General features: G+C 21.3%; 1 protein-coding gene across 4 annotated transcripts in view; it reads right to left on the bottom strand.

Moving 5' to 3' along the window:
* The window catches only part of LOC117181491 (signal-induced proliferation-associated 1-like protein 2), a 233,439-nt gene that overhangs the window by 1,767 nt on the left and 205,902 nt on the right, over nt 1–25,770 (bottom strand). For all 4 annotated transcript variants that reach the window (XM_033374213.1, XM_033374211.1, XM_033374214.1 and 1 more), the window contains exons 13-15: nt 17,485–18,331; nt 12,425–13,026; nt 6,382–6,579 (exon numbers count right to left, since the gene is read on the bottom strand). In XM_033374213.1, coding sequence (XP_033230104.1) covers nt 6,382–6,579; nt 12,425–13,026; nt 17,485–18,331 — 1,647 coding nt within the window. The remainder of the gene's footprint in view (nt 1–6,381; nt 6,580–12,424; nt 13,027–17,484; nt 18,332–25,770) is intronic.

Here is a 25,770-nt window from a genome sequence, read left to right on the forward strand (position 1 = left end):
TATTTCATAAGAATATTATATTATTTTATTTAATATAAAATAAATTCAAATATTTCATAAAAATATTATATTCTATAATATTTCAAAGATTGCATCAAGATTTACAATATTTTATAAGAATATTGTATAATTTTACAAAAATTCTACAGATTTCAAAATATTTCATAAGAATATTATATTATTTCGTAAGGTTTCAAAATATTTCATTAGAATAGTATATTATTTTATTTAATATAAAATAAATTCAAATATTTCATAAGAATATTATATTGTCTTATTAGATTTCAAGAATTAAAAATATTCCACAAATTTCACAAAGAATTCTAAATAACTTAAGTTAGAATATATTATTTAAAAAGATTTCAAATAAATACCAATGCTTTACAATATTTTAAAGTTTGAGAAATATTTCACAAAGATTAAAAAAATTACACAGATTTCACAAAGATTTAAAAATATTGTATAAGAATATTATATTAGTTTATAAGATTTCCCAGATTCCTTAGATTCAGAAATATTTCATAAAAATATTATATTTTATAATATTTCAAAGATTGCATCAAGATTAAAAATATTTTATAAGAATATTGTATAATTTTACAAAATCTCAAAAATTATACAGATTTCAAAATATTTCATCAGAATATTACATTTTATAAGATTTCAAATAAATGTAAACAATTTATAATATTTTGAAGACTTTACAAAGATTTAGAAGATTGCAACGATTTCACAGACTTGACAAAGATTTCAAAATATTTTATAAGAATATTATATTATAATATTTCGCAAAGATTTCAAAATATTTCATTAGAATACTATAGTACTTTATTAAATTTAAAATAAATTCAAATATTTTATTATATTCAAAAATTACAGAAATATTTCACAAAGATTTTAAAATATTTTATAAGAATATTATATTATCTTATAAGCCTTCAAGGATTCAAAATATTCCATTCGAATATATTATTATAGTATATATTTTATATATTTATATATTATTATATTATTATATTGTTATATTATATTATTTCACAAAGATTTCAAAATATTTCATTAGAATAGTATATTATTTTATCAAATATAAAATAAATTCAAATATTTCATAAGAATATTATATTATCTTATTAGATTTCAAGAATTTAAGATATTCCACAAATTTCACAAAGAATTCTAAATAACTTAAGTTAGAATATATTATTTAAAAAGATTTCAAATAAATACCAATGGTTTAAAATATTTTAAAGTTTGAGAAATATTACACAAAGATTAAAAAAATTACACAGATTTCACAAAGTTTTAAAAATATTGTATAAGAATATTATATTAGTTTATAAGATTTCAAATAAATGTAAACATTTTATAATATTTTGAAGACTTTACAAAGATTTAGAAGATTGCAACGACTTCACAGACTCGACAAAGATTTCAAAATATTTTATATATTTTTATATTAAAATTTTATTATATTTAAAAATCACAGAAATATTTTACAAAGATTTAAAAATATTTTATAAGAATATTATACTATCTTATAAGACTTCAATGATTTAAAATATTCCGTTAGAATATATTACTTTACAAGATTTCAAATATTTTATTATATTTCAAAATTACAGAAATATTTCACAAAAATTTTAAATATTCCAAATATTTAAAAATATTGTATAAGAATAGTATATTAGTTTATAGGATTTCAAAGATTCCATAGATTTTTCAATATTTCATAAAAATATTATATTTTATAATATTTCAAAGATTTCATCAAGATTTAAAATATTGTATAATTTAAAAAAATCTCAAAAACTCTACAGATTTCAAAATATTTCTTCAGAATATTTCATTTGATAAAATTTTAAATAAATGTAAACATTGTATAATATTTTAAAGGTTTTGCAAAAGTTAAAAAGATTCCAACGATTTGACAGACTTCACCAAGATTTAAAAATATTTTATTAGAATATTATATTATTTTAAAATATTTCATAAGAATATTATATTATTTCGTAAGGTTCCAAAGGATTTCATTAGAATATTATATTACTTTATTATATTTAAAATAAATTCAAGTATTTCATAAAAATATTATATTATCTTATAAGATTTCAAATATTACAAAGATTCCATATATTTTTTTATATTTCAATAAAAATATTATATTTAATAATAAATCAAAGATTTCATCAAGATTTAAAATATTTTATATAAACATTTTATACTTTTACAAAATTTTAAAAATTCTACAGATTTCAAAATATTTTATAAGATTTCAAATAAATGTAAAGATTTTATAATATTTTGAAGATTTTACAAAGATATCAAAATATTTTATCAGAATATTATATTATTTTATAATATTTCGCGAATATTTCAAAATAGTTCATAAGAATATTATTTTATCTTATAAGGTTTCAAAATATTTCATTAGAATAATATATTACTTTATTAAATTTAAAATAAATTCAAATATTCAATTAGAATATTATATTATCTTATGAGATTTCAAGGATTTAAAATATTTAACAAATTTAACAAAGAATTCAAAATATATTTCGTTAGAATATATTATTTTATAAGATTTATAATAAATTCAAATATTTTATTACATTTCAAAATTACAGAAATATTTCAAAAAAATTTTTAATATTCCACAGATTTAAAAATATTTTGTAAGAATATTATATTATCTTATAAGACTTCAAAGATTACAAATATTCCACAATATTTCAAAATATTGTATGAGAATATTATATTAGTTAAAATTATTTCTTGAAAAAAAGATCTTACTCCATCTTCATTCCATTGGGAATCAAGATTTTAAATATTTTATACAATTTCACAAAATTTCAAAAACTCTTACAGATTAAAAAATATTTCATCAGAATATTACATTTTATAATATTTCTAAATATTTTATAAAAATATTATATTATTTTATAATATTTTGCAAATATTTCATAATATTTCATAAGAATATTATATTATTTTATAAGGTTTCAAAAGATTTCATTAGAATATTATATTATTTTTTTAAACTTGAAATAAATTTAAATATTTCATCAGAATATTATATTAACTTATAAGATTTGAAGGATTCAAAAAATTCCACAAATTTTACAAAGAATTCAAAATATATTCTGTTAGAATATATTATTTTATAAGATTTAAAATAAATTCAAATATTTTATTATATTTAAAAATTACAGAAATATTTCACAAAGATTTAAAAATATTTTACAAGAATATTATACTATCTTTTAAGACTTCAAGGATTCAAAATATTCCACAAATGTCACAGAAAATTCAAAATATTCCGTTAGAATATATTATTTTATAAGATTTTAAATATCTTATTATATTTCAAAATTACAGAAATATTTCACAAAAATAAAAAATATTTCAGAGATTTCAAAATATTGTATAAGGATATTATATTAGTTTATAGGATTTCAAAGATTCCATAGATTTTTAAATATTTCATAAAAATATTATATTTTTGAATATTTCAAAGATTTCATCAAGATTTAAAATATTTTTTAAGAATATTGTATAATTTTAAAATATTTCATAAGAATGTTATATTATTTCATAAGGTTCCAAAGGATTTCATTAGAATATTATATTACTTTATTAAATTTAAAATAAATTCAAGTATTTCATAAGAATATTATATTATCTTATAAGATTTCAAGGATTTAAAATATTCCACAAATTTCATAAAGAATTCAAAATATATTCCGTCAGAATATATTATTTAATAAGATTTCAAATAAATTCCAATATTTTATAATATTTCAAAGTTTGAGAAATATTTCACAAAGATTTGAAAATATTGTATAAGAATGTTATATTAATTTATAAGATTTCAAAGATTTCATCAAGATTTAAAATATTTTATATAAACATTTTATACTTTTACAAAATTTTAAAAATTCTACAGATTTCAAATAAATGTAAACATTTTATAATATTTTGAAGATTTTACAAAGATATCAAAATATTTTATCAGAATATTATATTATTTTATAATATTTTGCAAATATTTCATAATATTTCATAAGAATATTATATTATTTTATAAGGTTTCAAAATATTTCATTAGAATAATATATTACTTTATTAAATTTAAAATAAATTCAAATATTCAATTAGAATATTATATTATCTTATGAGATTTCAAGGATTTAAAATATTCAACAAATTTCACAAAGAATTCAAAATATATTTCGTTAGAATATATTATTTTATAAGATTTATAATAAATTCAAATATTTTATTATATTCAAAAATTACAGAAATATTTCACAAAGATTTAAAAATATGTTATAAGAATATTATATTATCTTATAAGGCTTTAAGCAATCGAAATATTCCGTTAGAATATATCGATTTATAGGATTTCAAATATTTTATTACATTTCAAAATTACTGAAATATTTCAAAAAAAGTTTTAATATTCCAAAGATTTAAAAATATTTTGTAAGAATATTATATTATCTTATAAGACTTCAAAGATTACAAATATTCCACAAAGATTTCAAAATACTGTATGAGAATATTATATTAGTTAAAATTATTTCTTGAAAAAAAGATCTTACTCCATCTTCACTCCATTGGGAATCAAGATTTAAAATATTTTATAAGGATATTATTTTAAATAAATGTAAACATTTTATAACATTTTAAAGGTTTTGCAAAAGTTTAAAAGATTCCAACGATTTGACAGACTTCACAATTAAATTTAAAATAAATTCAAGTATTTCATAAGAATATTATATTATCTTATAAGATTTCAAGGATTTAAAATATTCCAAAAATTTCACAAAGAATTCAAAACATATTATTTTATAAGATTTAAAATAAATTCAAATATTTTATTATATTCAAAAATTACAGAAATATTTCACAAAGATTTAAAAGACTTCATAAAGATTTCAAAATATGGTATAGGAATAATATTATATTAATTTATAAGATTTCAAATATTACAAAGATTCTACATATTTCAAAGATTTAAAAGACTCCACAGATATAACAAATATTTTAATGATTCCATATATTTTTAAATATTTCATTAAAATATTATATTTTATAATATTTCAAAGATTTCATCAAGTTTTAAAATATTTTATAAGAAATACTTAAATTTCAGATCAAGAATGGTGTATTTTTATTTAAATAGTTTAATTTTTAAATTTAAAAGACAAATGATTTAAAATACAGATGACTAAAATACAAAGGACTTAATTTCAATCAAGAAAATGGAATTTTCAACCGCGTAGTTCATTTTAAACAAAATCAAATTCATCTTCAACCTAATAGTTGAATTTTCAAGCCAATAATACCATTTTTTTTAGAAGACAATTGGTTACGTGAACCTTCAACTAAATAGTTCGATTTTTAACTAAAAAAATTAATTTTCAACCAAAAATAGTTGCGTCTCCAACAAAATAGTTGAAGTTTTCAGCTAAATAACGTTTTTTTTCATAAACAGTTCAATTTTCAATAAATAAGTGAATTTTTAACCAACAAAAGTTTATTTTCAACGGATTAGTTGATTTTTCGGCAAAATAAAATTAATTTTCAAGAAAAAAAAGAGGGATTTTCAACTAGAAAAGATAAATGTTGAATTATAAATAGAATAGGTACATTTTCAGTTAAAAAATCAATTTTTTCACAAATTAAAACCGAAAACCGAATTTCTATCAAATTACATAAATTTTAAACCAAATAGTTCAATTTTTAACTGAAAAAAGATCAATTTTCAATGCAAAATAAAATATTTAAATTTTCATTTAAGAAAATAATTTTCAGTCAAAAAAGGAATTTTAACCAAATTAGTTCAATTTAGTCAAAATTAATTTATACAACAAAAAAACGAAGTTTCAATAAATTAGGTAATTAAATTTCAACCAAGAAGCTAAATTTTCAAACAAAAAACTATATTTTCAGTCAAGAAAATTAATTTTCAACCATAAACTGTTGCATTTTCCAAATAGTTGAATTTTAAAGTAAAAGACGAATCTTTTAGAAGACTACTGAATTTTCAACAATTAGTTCAATTTAAAAAAAAATATATATTTTTAGATTTTTCAAAGATGACTTTTCTGCCATACAAGATGAATTTTCAATTCCAAAGAACAAATTTTCTATTCAAAAAAAAAAGACGAATGTTTAACAAAACAGTTGAATTTTCAACCAAATAGTCTGAAAAAATAGTTGAATTTTCGTATTAGGTGCTATTAATTCAGTTTATATTTAAACAAAAAAATAAGAAAATAGGGCATATAAATGATTATAATATTAATTATTGCATGTATAAAATGAATTTTTATTGTTATTTTTAATAAAAAAGTGTAAAATAAAATGTTAACTTACGGAGAAGAAGTGTTTCCATCAATAAGTCTTTCATCAGACCAATCCTGACAGTGTTTTGTGTTTTTTGCACTAGAATCGATATGATTGGGCCAACAATCAGGATCATTTTCTGACTGCAATTTCGTATCTCTTATGGCAGTTAAAGTGCTTGGAGGTTTCGTTATCGTATGTGGAGTTTTTGTCACTCTCGGAGACAATCTAATAAAACATAAAAAAAAATAAAAAATATATATTAAAATCATAAAAAAATAGGATAGAATAAAGGGCAATTATTTAGGAAAAATGGGGAATAAATTCTTTGAAATAAAATAAATTTTGGTATAATAAAGAGACGAGTTTTTACCAAAATAGATTTTCTAGAAAAAAAAAATCAATAAATTTTAAATGTAAAAGGACGAATTTTCTATTAAAAATATATCCTTTTTCAATCAACCGTTGAATTTTATACCAAAAAGGTGACTTTTTTCACAAAATAGTTCAATTTTCAACATAGTAGTGGAATTTTTTACGTACAAAGATGAATTTTTAAACAAAAAAGATTAAACTTCAACAAAAATCAGTTGCAATTTCAACCAAATAGATGACATTTCAAGCCCAAAAGAAGAATTTTTTTCAAACAAAAAAATGCATTTTTAACAAAACGGTTTAATTTTAAAACCAAAAATATAGTTTTTTAATCAAAAATGTTCATTTTCGAGCCAATAGATTAAGTTTCTACCGAGAACGACACATTTTCAACAAAAAATAGAATGGTATATTTTTCAAGCCAAAGAAGCCGAATTCTCTTTAAAAAAATATACATTTTCAGCCCAAAAATATGAATTATTTTACCAAAAAGTTTGTTTTCTTCAACAAAATACCTAAACTTCTGACAAAATAGCTAAACTTCCGACTAAAAACGACAAATTTTGAATGAAAAAAATTCATTAATTTTTCAATTAAAAAAATTAAATAATTAAAATTAAATAATAGTTGCACTCTTCATTTTTCCAAAAAAATAATTCAATCTTCAACCAAATAGTTGAATTTTCAAATAAAAAAGATACATTTTCAAACAAAAATTTAATAGTTGATATTGCAACTAAAAAGGATTTTCACTTTAAATTAAAAACAGTTAAATAAAAAAAAATAATTCTTCATCAGACTTGATGTTTAAACCAAGAAAAATGAATTTCCTACAAAAAACGAAATAGTTTAAAATGTAACAGTTACATCTCGAGTTAAAAAAATTAATTTTCTACTAAGAAAAAATAAATTTTTAGTCGAAGAAATTAATTTTTAATCACAGTAATGAATTTTCAACCAAATAAAATAATTTTTGACCAAATAGTGAAAATTTCAACTGGTAAGATAAATTTTCTAACAAAAATGAAATACCTACATTTTAAGTTAGTAAAATAAATTTTCAGCCAAAAAAGAAACGAATTGGCCACAAAATAGTTTTTTTGAATTTTTGAACGAAACTGTCTAATTTTCAATCAAGAAGATTAAGTTTATATAAAAAAGATCAATTTCCGACAAAAAATGGAGTATTTGCATTTTCAGTAAAAAAAATTCTAAAAGAGAAAAAAACTTTTTTCCAACCAAAATGATAAATTTTCTACCAAAAAAGAAGATTTTTTAACAAAGTACATTTATTGTCAACCAAATATTTGACTTTTTAAAGGAAATTTCAACCAAAAAGTGGAATTAGTCACCAAGAAGCTTAAATAATATATAATAAATAAATAACAGGAATTTTACAACAAATATTTTAATTTTCAACTTAAGAAGATACCAAAATAAATAAATTTTGAATTAAGTAATTCCACTTCCAACTAAATAATTAACTTTTCAACCAAAAAAGATGAACTCTCAACGAAAAACGTGATATTTGGTATTTCAACCAATAAGAATTTTAATTTTATGCCAGAAATAAGTTAATTTAATTAAACAAAATTAACTTTCAACAAAGTCAATGAATTTTCATATAAAAAAGACCAATTTTCAAACAAAATTATAATAGTTATAATGTTAGAAAAATAAATGTTCAAACAAAAAAAGAAACATTTTAACTAAAAATAGAAGAGTTGAATTTTCAGTTTAAAAAAATCAATCTTCAGTTTAGAAAACTCAATTAAAAAAAAGAATTCTCAAAAAAATTCAATTTTAAACCAAAAATATGATTTTTCTACCAAAAAAGATAATTTCAATAAAATATATGGATTTTCAACTAGAAAAATTAAATTACAAACCAAAACAAGAATAATAAATTTTCAGTTAGAAAAGTAAATTTTAAACAAAGGAAAAAGAGTTTTTGGCAAAATTATTTAATTTTTCGCTAAAAATATAAATTTTCATTCAAAAATGGAGTTAATAAAATTAATTTTTAATTAAATAGAAATGAATTTTGAGCTAAAGAAATCAATCTTCAAACACAATGAGGAATTTTCAACCCAAAAAGGATTTTAATTTTATTCCAGAAATAAGTTAAGTTAACTAAACAAAATTAACTTTCAACAAAGTAAATAATGAATTTTCATATAAGAAAGACCAATTTTCAACCAAAATTATAATAGTTATTATATTAGAAAAATAAATGTTCAACCAAAAAAAACAACATTTTAACTAAAAATAGAAGAGTAGAATTTTCAGTCAAAACATCAATTGTGAATTTAAAAAATCAATTTCAAAAAAAGAAAAATGAATTCTAAAAAAATTTAATTTTAAACACAAAAAATGATTTTTCTACCAAAAAAGATCATTTGAATCAAATATATGGATTTTCAACTGGAAAAAATCAATTTTCAAACGAAAACAATAATAGATAAATTTTCCGTTAGAAGAGTAAATTAAAAAAAAAATGAGTTTTTGGCAGAATTAATTAATTTTTAACTAAAAATATCAATTTTCATACAAAAATGGAATAGTTACATTTTTAATTAATAAAATTAATTTTCAATAAAAAGAGATGAATTTTCAGCCAAAGAAATCAATTTTCAAACATAGTGATGAATTTTCAACCCAAAAGATGAATTTGCTACAAAAAGTGGAATAGCTAAAGTGAATTTTCAATTAAAAAGATAAATATTCTAGCAAAAATGAAATACCTAAATTTTCAATTAATAAAATAAATTTTCAAATTAAAAAGAAACGAATTTTCAACAAAATTGTTAAATTTTGAAGCACAGAAAATAATTTTAAACGAAAAATATGAAGTTTCAACTATGGACTAAAAATAGAATAATTTAATTCCCAGTAAAAAAAACTTCATTTTGAATCATATTCAAGTCAATTTTCAACGAAATGGTATAATTTTCCACTAAAAAGCTTAAATATTTTCCCACAAATTCGTTTTTTCAATTTAAATAAAAAAAAAAGGTTTGTCAATCAAAATGATGAATGATCGACCAAACAATTAAATTTTGAACGAAGTAATTCCATTTCCAACTAAATAGTTGAATTTTCAACCGAAAAAGATGAATTCTCAACGAAAAACGTAATATTTGGTATTTCATCCAAAAAGTATTTTAATTTTATACCAAAAATAAGTTAATTTAACTAAAAAAAATTAATTTTCAACAAAGTAAATAAATTTTCATATAAAAAAGACCAATTTTAAACCAAAATTAGAATAGTTATAATGCTAGAAATATAAATTTAAAAAAAAAAAAAAACATTTTAACTAAAAATAGAAGAGTTCAATTTTTAGTTAAAAAATCAATTTTCAGTTTAAAAAATTCAATTTTCAAAGAAAAAGAATGAATAATTCTAAAAAAAATGCAATTTTAAACCCCAAAAATGATAATTTCAATAAAATACATGGATTTTCAACTAGAAAATATAAATTACAAACCACCACAGGAATAGATCAACTTTCAGTTAGAAGAGTAAATTTTAAACAAAAGAAGAAGATTTTTTGGTAAAATAAATTAATTTTTAACCAAAAAGATGAAATTTCAACTAATGAGAGTACTGTTATACAAAAAAGACGGATTTTCAACAAATAGTTAAATTTTCACCTAAAACAGACAAATTTTCATCCAAAAATAGAAAAATTTAATTTTCAGTAAAAAAACTTAATTTTTAATAAAATGCAAGTAAATTTTCAACAAAATAGTATAATTTTGAAACAAGAAGCTTAAATATTTTTCCACAAATTCGAATTTTTAATTAAAATGAAAAAAAAGGTTTGTCAATCAAAATCATGAATGATCAACCAAATAAATGAATTTTTAACCAAGTAATTCCACTTCCAATTAAGTAGTTGAATCTTTAACAACAACAAAATTAATTCTCAACGAAAAACGTGATATTTGGTATTTCAACCAAAAAGGATTTTAATTTTATACCAAAAATAAGTTAATTCAACTAAAAGAGATTAATTACTGATAAAGTAAAAGAATTTTCATATAGAAAAAGACCAATTTTCAACGGAAATTACAATATTTAGAATTAAAAAAAATATATATGAAAAAAATGTTAACTAAAAATAGAAAAGTAAAATTTAGTGTTAAAAAAATCAGTTTTCAGTTTAAAAAAAAATCAATTTTCAGTTTAAAAAATTAATTATGAATCCAAAAAAATGAAGTCTTAAAAAAAATTAATTTTAAACCCAAAGAATGATTTTTCTGCCGAAAAAGATAATTTCAATAGAATAAATGGATTTTCAACTAGAAAAGATAAATTTACAAACCAAAACAAGAATAGATTAATTTGCAGTTAGAAAAGTAAATTAAAAAAAAAGAAAAATCGTTTTTGGCAAAATTAATTAATTTTAAACTGAAAATATCAATTTTCATTCAAAAATAGAATAGTTACATATTTAGTTCATAAAATTAATTTTCAATTAAAAATAAGTCAATTATCATCCAAAGAAATCAATTTTCAATCATAGTGATGAATTTTCAAACAAAATTGTGATTTCTTTCACCAAATAGTCGAATTTTCAACCCAAAAGATGAATTTACTACAAAAAGTGGAATACCTAAAGTGAATTTTCAACTAAAATGATAAATTTTCAATTAAAAAGATAAATATTCTAGAAAAAATGAAATACCTAAATTTTCAATTAATAAAAAAAAATTTCAAACGAAAAAGAAACGAATTTGCAACAAAATTGTTAAATTTTCAAGCACAAAACCAAAAAGAATTTTAATTTTATACCAAAAATAAGTTAATTCGACCAAAAGAGATTAATTTTCAACCAAATAGTTCAGATAATAATAATGACATTAACAAAGCTTATAAATAAGCAGTTCAATTGTTATTTATACATCAAAATTAAACAATTTCACTTTAAAAATATAGATTTTTAAATAAAATAATATAAAAATGAATAGTTTAGACTATAACCATATTTTAAACTTAATAAAAGCCTTTAATTCCGAAATATTATTATGAATCGATTTTTCAAATCAAAATAGTTTATATTTACAGTTGATAAAATAAAAATTTTTTTTATCCCAAATTTTTTAAAACTTGCACAGATTTTTCTTTTAAAAATTTGTAAAAATCCCGGTCAAAAATAAATTTACTCTCATTTTTCAGTTATTCTCGTTCTCAAAAAATTTCTAGTCATTTCCTGGTTTCCCGTGAATTTCAAGAGTATTGGAGTTTTGTTTAAATTCCAAAAATTCTATTGACTTCAGTCATTTTAAAGTAAATTTAGAGAAAATGAGAAAAACTTGATGAAAATCATAAAAATTGAAAGTAAAGTAGAAAAAAAATTTATGAAATTTAATAAGTTTGAAATGAGTTTAGAAAAATTTAATGGAATTAAAAAAACATTCATAATATGCCTAGAAAATCAAAGTGTCTTAAAATCAGTTCAAAATAAAACCAACAAAAAATAAAATATTAAAATCCAGCCAATTTGGAAAAATTTAAGGATACATTAATAAGAATTCAGTATGAATTTGAAATAAATGACAAAGAATTGCAAAAAAATTGGAAAATCTCTTCAAATCTTTGAAAACTTGTGATATCCCTCACAATGATAAAAATATTTTAGTCTCTGAATATCCTAGATCAAAAAAAAAAAAAACAAAAAAAAAACTCTTACCTTTCCTCCTTCGTCATTTTATTTTCACTCGGCGCCGGACTCGAAGCAGTGCTCGCATTCGAAATAACAGTCGCCGGTCGCGCCATCGTCAATATAACTTCCGAGCCATTATTCCCATTTTCCTGACCATTTCTCTCCAACACGCTCAGAGTCGAGGTACTATTTCCACACAAATTCTCCCGCGATCTGCACCTATTCTGAATCTCCAGCAAATTATTATTCATCTTATTCGAGTTCTGATTATTTCCAGAAAAATTATTATTCCCAATCTGATTATCATCCGAGATATAATCAGGATTTATCAGTTTCATCAAGTCTTCCTGGAGAGTGCTGCAGGAGGTCAAATTTGCAGAGTTCCTGTGGGAATTTCGCGCTCCGGGTTTTGGTCTTGGACTCTGATTTCTGGATCCACCACTCGAGGGAGTCAGATTTCCACCCCGATGTTTATTTGCCCGTCGCATCCGGGGAGAGACGCTCCCGGATCCGTTTGATAATTCGTCCTCGCTGGGAAGAGTCGAAATGTCAGTGGCATTCCCATCAGGATTTCTCACCTCTGGAGGAAGACTTGAGATAAAATCCTTCGGCCTGTATTCGATGCTCACCTAGAAAAATATAGATAATCGTTCTTAAAATTTTTAATTTAAATATATTTTTTAAATTATACTCTTCAAGGTTTTTTTTTTCCAAGATGACCGAAAAACATGAATTTCAAAATTCCCTGACTTTTCCTGGATAATTGATATTTAAAGGCGAGAATAATTTTTCAACAAAAAGGTTCAGCGTTTTAATCAAAGAAATAAATTCACGTTCATTTTTTTCGCGTCACAAACATTTTTCAGCATCTGTAAAATTAAACAATTTGAACTCTGAAGCGAAACATTTTTCCATTTGAAGTAATAAAAAATAAACTGCAAAGTGAAACTCTTGATTTTTAAATTATTTAAAATTGAAGTTTAAAAGTTGTTTAAATTCAAAAATGTAATATTCAAATGCTCAATAATTTACAGGTATAAAATATGGAATTTAGGTACTAACACTGTTCAATTAAACAATTTTTAATGAAATGCAGATAAACAGCAAAATTTAGAATTTTTAAGTTTTATAAATTATAGAATTTAAAGATTCAAATACAGTTCCAAAAATATAAATCCACGTTATCATTTTCACTGTTCTAAATTAAAGAATCAATCAATGAACTTTAAAATTGTCAAAATTACATTATTTATAGCAATTTCAAGCTAGAAACAATAAAAATTTAAAAATTAATTTTTTTCCCCCTTGAACACTTCTTTAAATTTGAAGGTAACTTATTTTAATTTTAAATAGTACGAACATTCTTAAAAAGCTTCAAAATTTTATTTCAAAATTTTTAGAAATCTAGAAGTTCTTCTATTTTTTTTTAACTTAAAATTATTTTTCGCATTTTTTTCAGAACTACTTAATATATTTAAAAATAAATGGAATTTTTTTAATTAAAATTTTAAGAAAATCCTGCTTATTATTTGTAGAAAAAATTTGAGTCATTTTAAGTTTTGAAAAGATTAAAGTTTTATTTTTAATTTTTAATTATTTTAAACAATTTAAGCAAATTGTATGTACCGGCAAAATTTCGCTTTTCGTATCGAATTTCAGTGCAAATAGCGACATTATAATTTAAAACAAAATGTAGATTTTTTCAGATTTCAAATGAAAAATTTAGAAACTTCTTACGAATTGTGAAAGGCTTCAAAAATAAAAACATTTGATTAAGATTCCTAGGAAAATTAAAAATAATTTTTTAATATTTTTAAAAATTTTCAAAATTGTTAAAAAAGAATTTGGAAGATTCTAAGGCAATTGTTTAAAATTTGCAGGATTTTCTAAGAATTGAAGGAAAAAGTCGATTCATTTCCAAATATATTAATCGAACTTTTTCTACAATTTTTAGAAAACCCTGCAAATTTTCAAAAATTTTCTTGAAATATTCCAGATTCTTTTACGAAACTTTTGGAAATTTTGTAATATCTTTTTGAATATTCTCTTAAAATAATTATTCAAAATGAAAAATCATTTTCAATTTTCTTAGGAATCCTACGAAAATGTTATTATTCTTTTGAAAGACTTTCACAATTCTTATAAAGTTTCTAAATAAGCTGTTCAATTGTTATTTATACATAAAAATTTATCAATTTCACTTGAAAAAAAATTTTAAATAAAAGAATTAAAATTGTAACATTCAAAGTTCAAAAGATCTTCGAAATTTAAAAAATTCAAGGCTTTCTATGTCAAACAATTCAGTTTCAAATTGCTTACTTTTAAATATTTGGTTTCAATTTACTCGTCTTAAATGAACAGTAAAATATTGCTAAATATTAAATAGCTATTTTTTTTCTTAATTAAATTTTTTTCAACTTTTATAGGTTAAAAAATGAATATTTTAGACTGTAATAATATTTTAGACCGTAACCATATTTTAAATTTAATAAAAGCTTTCAATTCCGTACATATTATTATGAACCTATTTTTAAATTCAAAATAGTTTATATTTACAGTTGACAAGATAAAAATATTTTTTATCCCAATTAAAAAAAAAAAACTGTTGAAATCGAACTTGGACAGATGTTTCTTTTAAAAATTTGTAAAACTGCCGGTCAAAAATAAATTTACTGTCATTTCTCAATTTTTCACGGTATCAAAAAATTTCCGGTCATTTCCCGGTTTCCCGGTCCAAAGATCAACCTGTATTAATAACGTTAATAATAATTCATTTATAATCAAATGTAACTACAATAAATTAATGATAAAATATTAAAAGTATAATAATTAGATAATAATGTTATTTTCAAATAAAAAATAATTGGAATTTTATTTATATTCCAAAAATTCTATTGACTTCAGTAATTTTGAAGTAAATTTAGAAGAAATAAGAAAAATTTGATGAAAATCATAAAAATCGAATGTGAAGTAGTAAAATAATTGAATTAAAAACTTCATTAAATTTAGTAAGTTTGAAATTAGTTTAGCAAAATTCAATGGCATTAAAAAAATATTAATAATATTTTTACGAAATCAAGCTGCCTTAAAATCAGTTCAAAATGAAACCAACAAAAAATGATATATTAAAATCCAGCGAATTGGGAAAAATTCAAGGATACATTAATAAGAATTAAGGGTGAATTCGAAATAAATTACAAAGAATTGCAAAAATATTTGAAAATCTTTTCAATTCTTTAAAAGCAAATAAAATATTATAAAATCCAGGGTGGCCGTTTTAATCGACGAAATAAATTCCCGGTTTTTTCCCGGTTCGCAAACATTTTTCACGGTCAATGAAATTTAAAAAATGGAACACTAAAATTATAAAATTTTCCACTTGAGGTAATAAAAACTGAGCTGCAAATGAAAGCACTCAAAGTGGAACTGTTAAATTTTGAACTTTTAAAATTGAAATTTAAAAGTTTTTAATCAAAAAAGTTTGTTTTCAAATATGCTCAATAATTTACGCGTATAAAATTGAAGGTACTAACATTTTTCAATATAAAAAATATAAATCCACGTTATCATTTTCAATTCTCTAAGTTAAAAAAATGATCAATGAACTTTAAGATTTTCAAAATTATATAATTTTAAGGAATTTTAAGCTAGAAACATCAAATATTGAAAAATTGAAAAAATTTTAACTGAAAACTTTTTAAATTAGAATTTTAATTATTTTCTTTTTAAATAGTTTAAATATCCTTGGAAAGCTTCAACATTTTATTTCAAAATCTTGAGAAATCTAGAAGCTGTTTTAAATTTGTTTTAAATTTAAAATTATTTTGGAAATTTTTTTAGAACTTCTAAATATTTGTCAACATGAAATTCTAAATTTTCTTTACAATTTGTATGTATAAATAACAATTGAACTTTTATTATTTGTAAGCGAAATTCATTTAATTTTAAGAGACATGTAGAAGTTTGGAAAAGATTCAAAATCAATGTAAAAATTGAAATAATAGCCTAATATAAAACAAAATGTAGATTTTCGCAGATTTTAAACAAAAAATTAGATTCTTTTCAAGAATTGTGAAAGGCTTCAAACGAATAAAAAAATGTTCTTAAGATTCCTAGGAAAATTAAAAATAATTTTTCATTTTGAAAAATTATTTTAAGAGAATATTTAAAAAGTTTTTCAATGATTTAAACAAAAGATTTCAGAAGATTAAAAAAATTCTTTCTAAAATTTGCATGATAATTTTGAATCTTTTTAAAACTCCTAAACATCTCTTAAAATTACTCAAATTTTTTTCTACAAATGTTCATTTGTAAATTATGCATCATAATTTAAAAATTTCACTTACAAATTAAGCATTTTTCAAATACAAAAATTAGAATTGTAACGTACAAAGTTTAAAGGCTCTTCGAAATTTTAACGATTCCAGGCTTTCTATGTCAAACAATTCAGTTAAAGATTCTTTACTTTTAAATATTTGGTTTCAATTTACTTGTCTTAAATAAAAATTCAAACATTGCTAAATATTCAATAATTAATCTTTTTTTTTTTAATTAAAAATTTCAAATTGAATATTTTAATGACTAAGACTTTCAAATTGAAACCGTTCAAGTTTTAACGTTAAAATCTGAAAATTTTAAAATTTTGAACTAACTTATAAATAAAAATGTTTTTTATCCAACATTTTCAACATCAAAAGCTTTTATTTTTTGTTTGCTCAAGTATTTAAGAAAGCATTTAAAAATTCTTTAAATCAAAAATGTAAGTTTAAAAATAAAAATTTCAAACGGAAAATCTTTAACGTAAAAAAATTTTGAATTACGCATTATAATCTAAATAATAGAATAATTGAAAAACATAACAATTTAACTAATATTTTCAAGACTGTTGAAATCGATTTTTCTTCTACAACATTGTCAAATTCCCGGTCAAGAAAAAAATTTGCTGTCATTTCCCGGTTCAGCAGCCACCCCTGCTTTTTCAATATTTTTTAGTTTTAAATCCCTTTCCTGACCTGCAGCCACCCTAGGTTTTTTTTTTTTTTTTTCTATAATAAATTCTTATCAAACAATAAATAATTGTATTTCACCTTGTGAGGAACAGGCCTCTCGGACATTGTGGTCTTCAAACAAGTGACTTTCTCGCCAACTTTAAATTCATGCGGCACCTCATAATACCGTTTATTTTCACGACTGTATTCGTGATCGTCACGCTTCCCTTCTGAATTCTGCGGCTCGTTCTCATGCCTCAAGTCACTTCTCAACAAATCCGCCTCATATTTACTGCCTCTCCTCTCATAATTTTCATCATACTCATAACCGCTTCGTTTTTCACGATGTCTCACTTCCTCCTCGTGTTTGCTACACTTCTCCTCATAAATATCATACTTCGAATTCCGATCAGGCTTATTATCATAATTCGATTGATCATACTCGTTATATCGGATCAAATTATTATTGCTGCCAGATTTCGCCAAACTGTAACCAGAATTTTGAGCCAGAGGCAAGGATGTTGAGGCAGCGAGTTTCTGATGATTCTGCGACTCATTTTTGTGAAGATCTCTCTGCGAGGCATAGACATTTTCCTGCTTCACCTCGTACTTCTCTTTTTGCTGCTTCACATAGCTTTGGGAAATTTGCTCCTGATTACGATGTGCGTTCTCAAATCGCTGGAAATTTTCCTGTCTTATGCTTTCCTGTAATACTCGAGGGGAGACGTAATTTGACTCCTTGACAAAATGATCGTGATTGTGATGTCTCGCCGAATCGAGGAATTGCTGCTTTCCAGTACTGTAGTGTGATTCTCTCTCCTTTTTCTGACCTGGCGTTCCTTTGTTGGGAGTTACTGCTTGAAAATTTTGACGAATGGGAAGTGGAGGAGGTGTTTCGTCCCGACGATGATTCGGATCTTGATCCTGAGGCTCGAGGAGTTCATACCTGGAAAAAAAGGAAAAATATCCAATCGTTTTCAGGATGTCTATTCAAATTCTGAGGGGAAAAAAATTCCCTGAAAATTCCAGGTTTACTGGTACACTGGTGCGAATTGGTTTGTTTGCAATGCTAAAATTAATTATTCAATATATTGAACACATAATAAACAACTAGCATATATCACACACATTTAAAATATATATTTAATATATGTGGGGATAATCCACTGCACCTCTGTTTGCGTAAATGCCAACAAAATGAAAAAAACTTCGGGTGCGAATTCGCACCAGTGTACCGTTTGAGGGTTAATAGTAGCCATTACAATATTTTGCATTTTTTTAGACAATCGACTCGGAATATATTTATAGAATTTCGAGAGTTTATTATAAATAACGTTTTTTTTCTCCGTTTTTAAGGATTTAATTAGTATATTTAATTTAGAATGCTTTGACAAATTATATCACAAAATATTCTTAAATTTATTAGCGCCATTGATTAATTTAATAATTAAATAATAGTATAAACATAATTAATCCTTGCCTAAATTTGTCTCCGAAGTCCATGAATTTTAATTATAATTCAACTTTTTTATTTTATTTATTATTATACTTAAAATTCAGTGCATATTCAGGTGAAATTGAATTTAAATTAATAAATTTTGAATTGAAAATATTGCATTTTCAACAAGATAGATAAGTTTTTAACCAAAAAGATTAATTTTCTACAAAAAAAGACAATTATTCAACAAAAAGCACGAATTCTTAACCAAATTGTTAAATTTTCTACTAAAAAATATCAATTTTCAACCAAATAGTTCAATTTTTAATTTAAAAGATAATTTTCACTTTAAAAATAAAATAGCTACATTTTCAGTTGAAAATATTACTTTTCTACAAAAAAAAAACAGCAAAAAAAATACGATCCTTAAAAAAAGTACATAAATTATTTACCAAATTGTTAAATTTTCAACTAAAAAATATCAATTTTTTTGAACCAAATAGTTCAATTTTGAGTTTAAAAAGCTCATTTTTCAATCAAACATAAAATAATTACACTTTAAGTAGAAAATGATAATTTGATCAAATGAAAATAAATAACAAATTTTCAATCGAAGTAATGAATTTTCAACTGAAATTATGAATATTTAAATACTTGAATTTTTAACCAAAAAGACGAATTTTCAAAAGTAAGAAGATTGATTTTCTACAACAAAAAAACGATAAAACGATTTTTTAACAAAATACATGAGTTCTTCACCAAATTGTTAAATTTTCAACTAAAAAATACCAATTTTCAACTAAATAGTTAAATTTTTAATTTTAGAGATCATTTTTCAATCAAAATAAAATAATTAAATTTTAAGTTGAAAATAATAATTTTGTAAAATACAAATAAACAACAAATTTTCAATCGAAGTAATGAATTTTCAACTGAAATTATGAATATTTAACTGAAATACTTGAATTTTTAACCAAAAAGATGATTTTTCAAACGTAAGAGGATTGATTGTCAAATAAACAGATTAAGTTTCTACAAAAAAAGACGATTCTTTAAAAAAATACATGAATTCTAAATCAAAATTTTTAATTTTCAACTAAAAAAACATCAATTTTTAACCAAATAGTTCAATTTTGAATTTAAAAGATCATTTTTCAATCATAAAATAAAATAGCTACATTTTCAGTTGAAAATATTAATTTTCTACAAATAAACAAAAAACAGAAACAAATATTTTCAATCGAAGTCATGAATTTTTAACTGAAATTATGAATATTTAACTGGAATACTTTAATTTTCAACCACAAAGATGAATTTTCAAACGTAAGAAGATTGATTTTCAAACAAAAAGATTAATTTCCTACGAAAAAAGACGATTCTTCATCAAAATATTAACATTTTCAGTTAAAAATATTAATTTTCTACAAAAAAAAGCTGGAATATTTGAATTCTTAACCAAAAAGTAGAATTTTCAAACGTGAGAAGATTAATTTTCAAACGTAAGAAGATTAATTTTTAAACAAAAAGATTAATTTTCTGTAAAAAAAGACGATTCTTCAACAAAATACATGAATTCTTAACAAAATTGTTGAATTTTGAACTAAAAAATATCAACTTTTCAACTTAAAAAGGAACAATTAAATTTTCAGTTAAAAATATTAATTTTCTATAAAAAAAAAAGGTAAACCAAACTGATGAATTTTGAACTAAACTGATAAATTTTACATTAAAATGAAGCAAATTTAACTGGAATACGTGAATTTTCAAACAAAAAGATTAATTTTCTCCCAAAAAAATATGATTCTTCATCAAAATACATGAATTCTTAACCAAATTGTTGAATTTTCAATCAAAAAAAGATCATTTTTCAACCAAAAATGAAACAGTTAAATTTTCAGTTAAAAAACTTAATTTTCCATACAAAAAAAAAAAATAATTTTCAACCAAAGTGTTGAATATTAAACTAAATTGAATAATATTTAACTGGATACTTGAATTTTTAAACAAGATTATTAATTTTTAAAGAGAAAGATTAATTTTCATTCAAATAGTTGAATTTTAAATTAAAAAAGATCATTTGTCAACTAAAAATTGAACAATTAAATTCTCAGTTAAAAAATTAATTTTCTGCACACAAAAAACAAACAAATGTTCAACCAAAGTGATGAATATTAAACTAAAATGGTAAGTTTTTGCAATAAATGAAGAATATTTAACTATAGAATACGTGAATTTTTAACCAAAGATGTATTTTCAAACAAGAAGATTAATTTAAAAAAAAAGATTAATTTTCTCCTAAAAAACAGGTACATTTTTTACCAAATAGCTGAATCTTTGACCAAAAAAAAGAACTTTTTAGAAGACAGTCGAATTTTGAACCAAGAAAGGTTAATTTTCAACTAAGAACTTTTCTATAAAAAAATATTCATTTTCAATCCAAAAACAATTTATTTTAACCACATAGTTGGATTTTTTAATCAGGTAGTTGAATTTTCAACAATAATAAAATTAATTATCGACCAAAGAGTAGTATTAACAACCAAATAGTTGAATTTTCAAGCAAAAGAGATGAATTTTCAACAAAATTATTTAATGTTCAAACAAAAAAAAACTTTAACCAAAAACATTTGCATTTTCAACCAAAAAGCTGAATTTTCAACCTGCGAAAATGAATTTTTTAGAAAAAAGTTGAATTTTCAATTCAAAAGATCAAATTTTCTATAAAAAAAAGACGAATTTTAAAAAAGCAGTTAAAATTTATCCCAAGAAAATAACTTGTTATCAACATAGTTGAATTTATAATCAAACAATAAAATATTCAACAGAAAAGTTCATGTTTCTACCATATAGTTGAATTTTAATCCAAAATGATTAATTTGCAAGTAAAATTATGAATTTTTAACTGTAATAATTGGGGTTTCAATTGAAAAAAAAAGAATTTTCAAGCAGATAGATTCATTTCTACCAGAAGGGTGATTTTTCAACAAAATATATGAACTTTCAATAAAAAAAAAAAACAATTGTCAACTAAAAATTAAATATTTAAATTTGCAATTAACAAAATTAAAGTTCAACTAAAGAGATGAATTTCAAACTAAGATGAAGGAATATTCAATTGGAACAGTTTAATTTCCATTAAGAAAAATCAAATAAAAAAATAGTTCTGAAAAAAAGTTATATTGTAAAAGTGATGAATTTTCAACTAAAATGATGAAATATTCAAATCAAATAGTTACATTTTCTAATAAAGAGTTGAATTTTTTAGATATAAACATGCATTTTTTAGAAAATAGTTGAATTTTCCGCAAAAAATTAATATCAAAGCAAAGAAAGGTTAATTTTCTATACAAAAAAAGAAGAATGCTCAACAAAATAGTTGAATTTTTAATTTAAAAAATGAAATTTTCAACTAAATCGATTAATTTTCAACCAAAAAGAGAACAGTTAAATTTCCAGTAAAAATAATATTAATTTTTAATTAAAAAAATATATATTTTCAACAAAATAGTTCAACTTGCAATCGAAAATGATAACCAAATGTTAAACAAATATAATATTTAACCAAAAAAGATCATTTCTGAACCAAAGATATAATAGTAGACTTTTCAATCAAAAAGAATTAACTTTCAACCAAAAATGATGAACTTTCATTCCAAAGAGACGAATTTTCAAGAAAACAATTAAGTTTCAATCCGAAAATATGGATTTTTAACCAAAAATTACTTTTTTTTTAACGAAATAGTTGAATTTTCAACTATAGTGACTTTTTCATTAAAAAGTGACAAATATTAAATTATATTAGCCCTTCTAGTTTCCAACTGACAAACCAAAAACACTTCTCCTTTGTTCAACGACCAACGGTTCCCTGTGCAGCTTCTTTTAATTTGGAACCATTGACACCTCGAAGATAAGATTTTTCATCGAAAATTTGAATTCACCAAGAAATTCTACACATATATAATAATATAAATCTGATATAAATTAAAATTTAAAATATAAAAATAAAATTTAAATATAAATAAAATAAAAATCTGATTTTGAAAATGCTACTAAAGTTCAAATTCTTTTAGCTAAATTATATTTTTTTAAATCATTTTCTTAAGAGGCCTCGGACTGTATAAAGTGTAAATTGTGTAAAAAAATAGTGTCCATTCATTTTAAAAATTCCTATTTATTTATCAAAGGGCTCAGTCTTTCTAATTTTTCATATTTTTCTACTTAAATGCGAACTGAATTAACAGAAGCCAATAAGAAAATCCAAATCTTTTTGGATGAAAGCTTATTCTTCTCGGTTAAAAAATGTAGTATTAAATTTTTCGCTAAGAATTTATCTTTTTTTATTTAAAAATTTTATTATTTGGTTTTCTTAACATTTTATTGTTTTGGTTGAAGATTCATAATCTTAATAGAAAATTCCTTATTTTCTTTGTTAAAACCTTTTTTTTTTTTAAACAGCAAATTCAACTAATTAGTTGAAAATTTAACGGATTGGTTTTGTATACTGAATTTGTTGTTGAAAATGCATATTCTATTGTGTAAAAAATCCATATTTTTATTGGAAATTGATTCTTCTCAATAAAAGTTTAACGAAACCAGTTTTCGTTACAAATTGATCTTGTTTACTTTAAAAATGCAACTATTTATTCAAAAATATTTAGAATCGAACAAAATAGGAAATTAAAATCAATCAAATAAAATTTAAAAATGTACTCAAAAATTTATGTAATTTGTGAAAAATTCGACTTTTTTCAGTAGAAAATTAAACTATTAGATTTTTTATTGAAAATTCAACTGTTTTGTAGAGGATTAATTTGTTTGATTTTAAAATTCAACAATTTGGTTGACAATGAAACTATTTTGTAGAAAATTGGTCTCTTTGGCTTGAAAATTCCAGTCTTGTAGAGAATTAATTTTCTTTCTACTGGAAAATTAATTTTAATTTAACTGAGAATTAAGCTATTCGATTTTTGCTTGAAAATTTATCTTTCTTAGGTGAAAATTCATGCCTTTTTTTATTTTTTATACTTCTTTTTTATTAAAAATTAGTCCTCTTGGTTAAAAATTTGACTATTCAATGACAAATACATTTACTTTTTTAAAATTCGCCTTTTAGATAGAAAATATGAGTTAAAATACGAACTATTATATTTTTCGTTTAAAAATTCAACAATTTTGTTGAAAAGGCAACTTTTTTGTAGAAAATTTGTCTCCGGCTTGAAAATTCAATATTCATGTAGAAAAATCGTGTTTTTATATTGTAAATTAATTTTTTTAAACTCAGAATTTAACATTTAGATTTTTCGTGGAAAATTTATCTATTTTGGTGAAAATTCAACTATTTGGTTGAAAATCTATGTATTTTATTTAAAAATCGTCTTTTTGATGGACAATTAATGTACTTGGTCTAAAATTAAACTACTAAGTGGAAAATATATTTTTTTAATTGAAAAAGCCATTGCACAGTTGACAATTAATCTGTTTTAGTTGAAAATTCAAGTATTTTGTGGAAAATTAGTTTTTTTTTACTATATTCAACTGTTTATTATTTTTAATATTTTTTGAAAATTTAAGAATTAAAAAATTTTACAGTAGAAAATTTAACTTTTCTTTGTAGAAAATTTATGTGATTTGTTGAAAATTCATCTTTTTTTGTTGAAATCTCAACTATTTGTTTGGAAATGATTATTTTTTTAATGAAAAATAATTTTTTTACCGAAAATTGAACCATTACATTTTTGGATGAAGCTTTATCTTTTCTAGTTAAACATTTATTTCTTTATTTAAAAATTGAACAATTTTGTTGAAAATTCAAGTATTTTATTAGAAATTTACCTATTTTGTTAGAAAATTTTTCATCATCTTTTTTTGGTTAAAAATTGAACATTTCTTTTTTTTAATTTTGATCGTTTCACTTAAAATCCAATTATGTCATTTCTATTTTAAAAATTATCTTTTTGGTAGAAAATTAAACTTCTTCATTGAAAATTCATCTCTGGTTTAAAACTGAACTATTTTATTTTTTAAATTATTATTTTTGTTTTGGTTCAAACTAATTTTTTTATCTTAAAATTGATCTTTTTTTAGTTGAAACATCATGTATTTTGTGAAAAATTCGTCTTTTTTGGAAAAAAAATTAATTTTCTCAGTTAAAAATGCATGTTTTTTGTTGCAAATTTATTTTTTTGAATAGAAAACTAATCTTCTTAATTGAAAATGTATCTCTTATGTTGAAATATATGTAATTTGTTAAAAATTAATTTCTTTTGGTAGAAAATTATAATCTTTTTAGTTGAACATTGATCTCTTTCGTCTAAAATTGATGTATTTTATGGAAACATTTTTTTTCTTTGTTAAAAATAATTTTTTTTTAACTTACAATTTATCATTTTTTTGTAATTGAGTGTAAGTTGTTGAAAGCTTATCTTTTTTGATAGAATATAAATTGTGCAGATCGAAAATTCATGTATTTGGTTGAAAATGTATCTTTTTCGATAGAAAATAAAAAAATCTTTTTGAAAATTTATCTCTTTAGTTCCAAATTTAACAGTTTTTTGAAAATTCGCTTTTTTAGTTAAAAATTCATTTTTTCATTGAATTTTTTTTTTTTTTTAGTTGAAAGTTTAACGTTTTTTTATTCGGGTTTTGTTAATTAAAAAGTGTATGTTTTTACTTATAATCAGATTATTTTATTTTTATTTCAATAATTATCTTTTTTGTAGAAAATTAATTTTCTTCGTTGAAAATTCATCTCTGGTTTAAAATTGAACTATTTTTTTTAATTCGTTTTTTTTTACACAAAGTGATTTTTTTTACTTTAAAATTTATCCTTTTTAGTTGAGACTTTATGTATTAGGTTAAAAATTAATCTTTCTTGGTAAAAAAATTAATTTTCTTATTTGAAAATGCATGTATTTTGTTGGAAAATTTTCTTTTTGAGTAAAATAAAA

This window comes from Belonocnema kinseyi, chromosome 10 (assembly GCF_010883055.1).
Source record: "Belonocnema kinseyi isolate 2016_QV_RU_SX_M_011 chromosome 10, B_treatae_v1, whole genome shotgun sequence".
Classification (NCBI taxonomy): domain Eukaryota; kingdom Metazoa; phylum Arthropoda; class Insecta; order Hymenoptera; family Cynipidae; genus Belonocnema; species Belonocnema kinseyi.